The sequence below is a fragment of the Cucurbita moschata genome, unplaced genomic scaffold (genome assembly GCF_002738365.1).
Source record: "Cucurbita moschata cultivar Rifu unplaced genomic scaffold, Cmos_1.0 Cmo_Scf00002, whole genome shotgun sequence".
NCBI lineage: Eukaryota > Viridiplantae > Streptophyta > Magnoliopsida > Cucurbitales > Cucurbitaceae > Cucurbita > Cucurbita moschata.
In genome coordinates, this window is record NW_019268518.1 from 2,540,790 (window position 1) to 2,545,468 (window position 4,679).

At 40.7% G+C, this 4,679-nt stretch overlaps 1 protein-coding gene across 1 annotated transcript; it reads right to left on the minus strand.

Annotated features, from left to right (window-relative positions):
- Positions 1 to 454: 454 nt before the first annotated feature.
- On the minus strand, positions 455 to 4,126 carry LOC111459902 (receptor protein kinase TMK1-like). Its single transcript, XM_023102964.1, has 2 exons — positions 1,469 to 4,126; positions 455 to 1,305 (listed from the first exon to the last, which is right to left on the minus strand). Exons 1-2 carry the CDS (start codon positions 3,759 to 3,761, stop codon positions 776 to 778), a joined length of 2,823 nt encoding a protein of 940 aa, XP_022958732.1. The 5' UTR covers positions 3,762 to 4,126; the 3' UTR covers positions 455 to 775.
- Positions 4,127 to 4,679: the final 553 nt, after the last annotated feature.

Genomic DNA, 4,679 nt, shown 5'->3' on the forward strand with positions numbered 1-4,679 from the left:
AATCTATCAACCCTTTGATTAGCCAATTCGAACTCTTTTTCAAACATTCTTCAACAATTCTTCCTCGAATAACGTACACCATAAAGCCTCTTCTGAAGCCTATGAAGCTCTCAAACAACCTCTCTTTAATAGAAGTTCAATTCCTCTAGAACCCACAAATAAAGTACACTATTTGTCCTAATACTTTAGTATTTTATTGACATGACCAAGTTAAAAGGTATGACTTTGATATTAAGTTATTAACCACGATTCTCCACAATGATATAATATTGTCGAGCATAAATTTTCATGGGTTTGCTTTTAGTTTCACCAAAAGGCCTCGTACCAATAATCAACCCCTTAAATAGCCTACGTGACTCCTCTCCCAACCATCCTTAGCAGACAAATTAACTTATAAGTTTATAAGTTGATAAATTTATGAAATTTTAATTTTGTATACAAACAATCACTAAACTTCATACATAAAAAATTTCTCGTTTCTTCTAAATGTCCAAGGAGTGCTGTCAAAATAATAATGAGCTTGAGCTAATACAAACACAAGGTTCAGCAGCAGAAAGGAAAAAACTCGGGCATTCTGTAAGGGAATTTCCTTCTCTAAAACCTTATAGATGCGGACGACACTAAAATATTCAAGAACACGGGCAGGAAACATCACAAGCCTTACACAAAAGGTTCAACACTACTGAGGATTAAGCAACAAAGATTAGAGAGACTAAAGAATGGACAACAGAAAGCAGCTAAGATCAATAAAAAAAAACTCGAGTTTCTCTATAGCTCACCGTGCATCGGCAGACGTAAACGAAGTTACAAAACCAGATGGCCGGTTCGGGATGCTGGTTTGTGTGTTGTCTCTACTAGGAAGGAATGATGATGAAGACATATCCGTACCACTATCTCCTTCGAATGCCTGCCATTTCTTAAGCGCCTGTGGCAATGACATCTCCAAATCAATTGCAAATTGCTCTTCAGATGATGGTTCTGTTGGCTTCCAGACATCAACTAGAGACGAAAGCACGTTGACTACATGACTCATGTCGGGCCGCTGGAATGGCTCCCTTGCACAGCAATGACCAGCCAAGTCTGCAACAGTGGTGATGCTGCCAAGGGTCTCCTCGTCTATGTCGATTGAAGGGTCTATGGCCTTTGGAAAAACTTCCTTGTTAATGTACATTCTGCGGAACCATGTCACGAGGTGCAAGCTGTCTTCTGGCTGACTATCGTCGAGTGCTTTTCTACCAGATATCATCTCCATCAGGATCACCCCGAAGCTATAAACGTCGACCTTGGTCGTAACTCGTCCAGTTACTGGAATAGAATGTCATTATATATCATTAGGAGGCGTTAGTTTCTAAAAGCCTATTGCTAAGCGAAACAAACAGGTTCAGCAACATAATCCCTTACAGTAAAGACATTCTACTTAACTAAATTCAGGATCTCAAACACAAGCAGACATGAGAAGAGTGCATACCTGCATATTCTGGGGCAAGATAACCAAATGTTCCTGCAAGTCTTGTTTCGACCGACGCTTTCCCTTCAGGAGCGAGACGAACCAACCCAAAGTCAGCTACTTTAGCCCTCAAATCATCTCCGAGAAGAATGTTCGATGGTTTAAGATCACGATGGATAAAGCTTTGATGTGCTAAACTATGCAAATACTCAACACCCCTGGCTACATCCAAGGCAACAATAAGCCTTCTTTGCCATTCAAAGGGTTTAAGCCCTTCTTCTTTCCAGTTAAATAAAAACCTGCTAAGAGTCCCCTGGGGCATGTACTCATAAACTAGAAGCCTCTCATTCCCATCCAAGCAATATCCAAGAAGCGCAACCAAATTTCGATGCCGAACCTTAGTAAGAACAGCAATCTCAGCCTTGAATTCATTCAAACCCTTCTCACCAATGACTCCAGACTCCATTCTCTTCACAGCAATCTTCGTACCATCATGCAATTCCCCCTTGTAAACAGTTCCAAAACCCCCTTTCCCCAATATATTCTCGGGGCTAAAATTATTTGTTACATTCCTTAAAACTTGAATCGAGATAACCAGGTTCCCTGCCTCAACCACATGGACATCACTAGGTCCAGCAGGAGGGCTGCTGGTTTCAGGCGCATCGACTCTAGCCTGTGCAAGTGTAATCTTCACTGAATTTTGGTCTCCAGAATGACTAGGATGTACCACCACTGTATTTGGACTCGGCACTCTACTACCATGTCTCTTATTTCTCATGTAAAAGAAAATCACAGTCCCAACTATTAGTAGAACAACAAGAACACCAACTATGGAACCAACAACCACCCCGGTATTACTTCTCTTATGAACTTTATCAGATACCTCACCCGAACCGGTACCAGAGGGTGATTTCCCAGTAGGAGCACTGGGGCTATCCTTCCCAATATCTGGGTTCCCCTGCGTGTTCACAATCACATTTGTCCTAAAACCAGGCACTTTACCATAAAGCTTATTATTGGAGACATCTAATTCTGTAAGATTAGGCATAGTAACAAGCTCTGTTGGTATTGTGCCAGAAAGAGAATTATTAGAGAGAAGCAGCTTTTGCACAGACGTAAGCAATGAAAAGCTAGGCGAAATAGTGCCCACAAGGTCCATATTTCTAAAGTTAATAACAGTTATGTTTCCAGGGTTGCCAGTACACATAACGCCCTTGAAATTATTACAAGGATCATTGCCTACCCAGCCCTGTGCAAAGGCTGTTGGAAAACCCATTGATTGTGCAACCGATAACAAAGCAGTCACAAGGGGATTACAAGGTTCACCCGGAGAATTCGAGCAAAAATTGTTGGATCCAGGACTCATGTCCAGATGAACATTAGGATTAAATGCAGGGATGGGTCCTTGAAGCATATTATTCGTCAAATTCACAATCACAAGGGATTTCAAATTTATCAAGGATGAAGGAACAATACCCGTAAGCTGATTATCCCTCAAACTCAAGTTCTGTAATCCCTGAAGGTTTGAGAAATCCGGCAAAGGACCTGAAAATTGGTTCATATTCAACCAAATCTCCAGTAAATTTGTCATGTTTTGCAATATGGCAATGGAACCGTTTAATTTAGAACTACTCTGTTGTCCATTTAACCAAAGTGACTGAATCGAAGAACTTGCAAAGCTCGCTGGTAATCCACCTTCAAGAAAATTACCCGCCAAATGCAAGCTTGTAAGAGTCGGAAATGTAGTGCCATCGAAAAATCCAGGGATTACACCAGTTATATTAGCGCTATTTGCTGAAAATTCCTGTAGCCCAGAAGCCTCTCGAATGTTATCAGGGATTGTCCAGGCCGCGAAGGGATTGTTGTCGATGTATATCGTTTGCAGCGCCGACTTCTTGGCGAAGAAATCAGCCGGCATGGAAGTGAACAGATTACCATGCGCAAGAAGTATTTGCAGTGAATCAGGAAGATTAGGAAACGGCCCACTCAGCTGGTTGCCCTGTACCTCTAATTGAACTAACGCCGAGAGGTTGACGAGCTCCTTTGGAAGTGATCCCTTGAGTTTTTGGTTTCCAATTTGGATTTTCAGCACTCGGTTCTGAGAATCGCAATTCACATACTGCCATTGACAGTAATCTGAACCAGTCCACCCAAGAGAACTCGGGGCTCCAATACTAGTCCTCAAGAGATTCATCACTGACCCATCACCACCACCGCCGGCAGCCGGCTGGCCGTAAACAGAGGAACCCAGAAACAGGATACAGAACACAAACACAAAAAGGAACACCCCAAAACCCAAATGGGGTTCCCTCATTTTTTTTTCAATCTTCGTCAAGAATCTAAGAAAGAAAAACAAAAGAGACGAAAAAGGGAAAATAATCAAAATCCTCGCTGTGTGGTAACCCAGAAGAAAGAAAGAACCGGAACCCAGAACAGGGTTTTACTCAAAATGAGAAGGAGAAAAGAAACCGTACAGCCGGCATTGGATTAAAACCCTTTTCTCATCTTCATGAATTGCGTTTCTTTTTGTTCTCCAGAAGGTAGGACGGAGGAAAACGCGGCGGAGATGGTGGGGAGAAGAAAATTGTGATAAATGCAAAAGCAGAGAGAGAAGAATAAGAATGAAAGAGAAGGAGGAAAGGCGTTAAGGAAATGAGTAAAGAAGAGAGAGAAACTGGGGTGTTTGGGAAGTGGGAAAATGGAAGAAAAAGAAAACGACGTGTGGGTCCAGCTCAGAAAATTTGACACTGCTAACCACAGAGAAGAAAGCATGATGCCGCCATGGAGAATGGAGAGGATAATGCTTGCCCATCCATTAATACTTTTCCTTTTAAGTCTTGTTTTAACCTAATTGGTAAGTTTTTTTTTTTTTTTTTTTTTAATAATTAATTAGATATTAAATAAGGATTTTTTTTTTCTTATAAAATTTTAATTTATTTGATTTCTAAACTTTCAAGTCAATGTCTTAGACGAGTAGTTCCAGCGCCACAATTTCTTCTGGATAACCATTGTAGCATGCCTAAATGTCGTCCTTGTTCAATTTTTTCTATTTAGTTTTTGCGATTTGGCCTAAGTTTTGTTTTTAAGAACCGTGGGTAAAAAAACCCTTAATTCTCTTATCCATATTTGGATAATTTTTGGTAGTCCGTTTAAGTGTTTAATTTTTGTAGTAATCTTAAAATTCTTTTAGGTTGGGGGAGAATCACTTAGACTACACAAAAATATTGATACG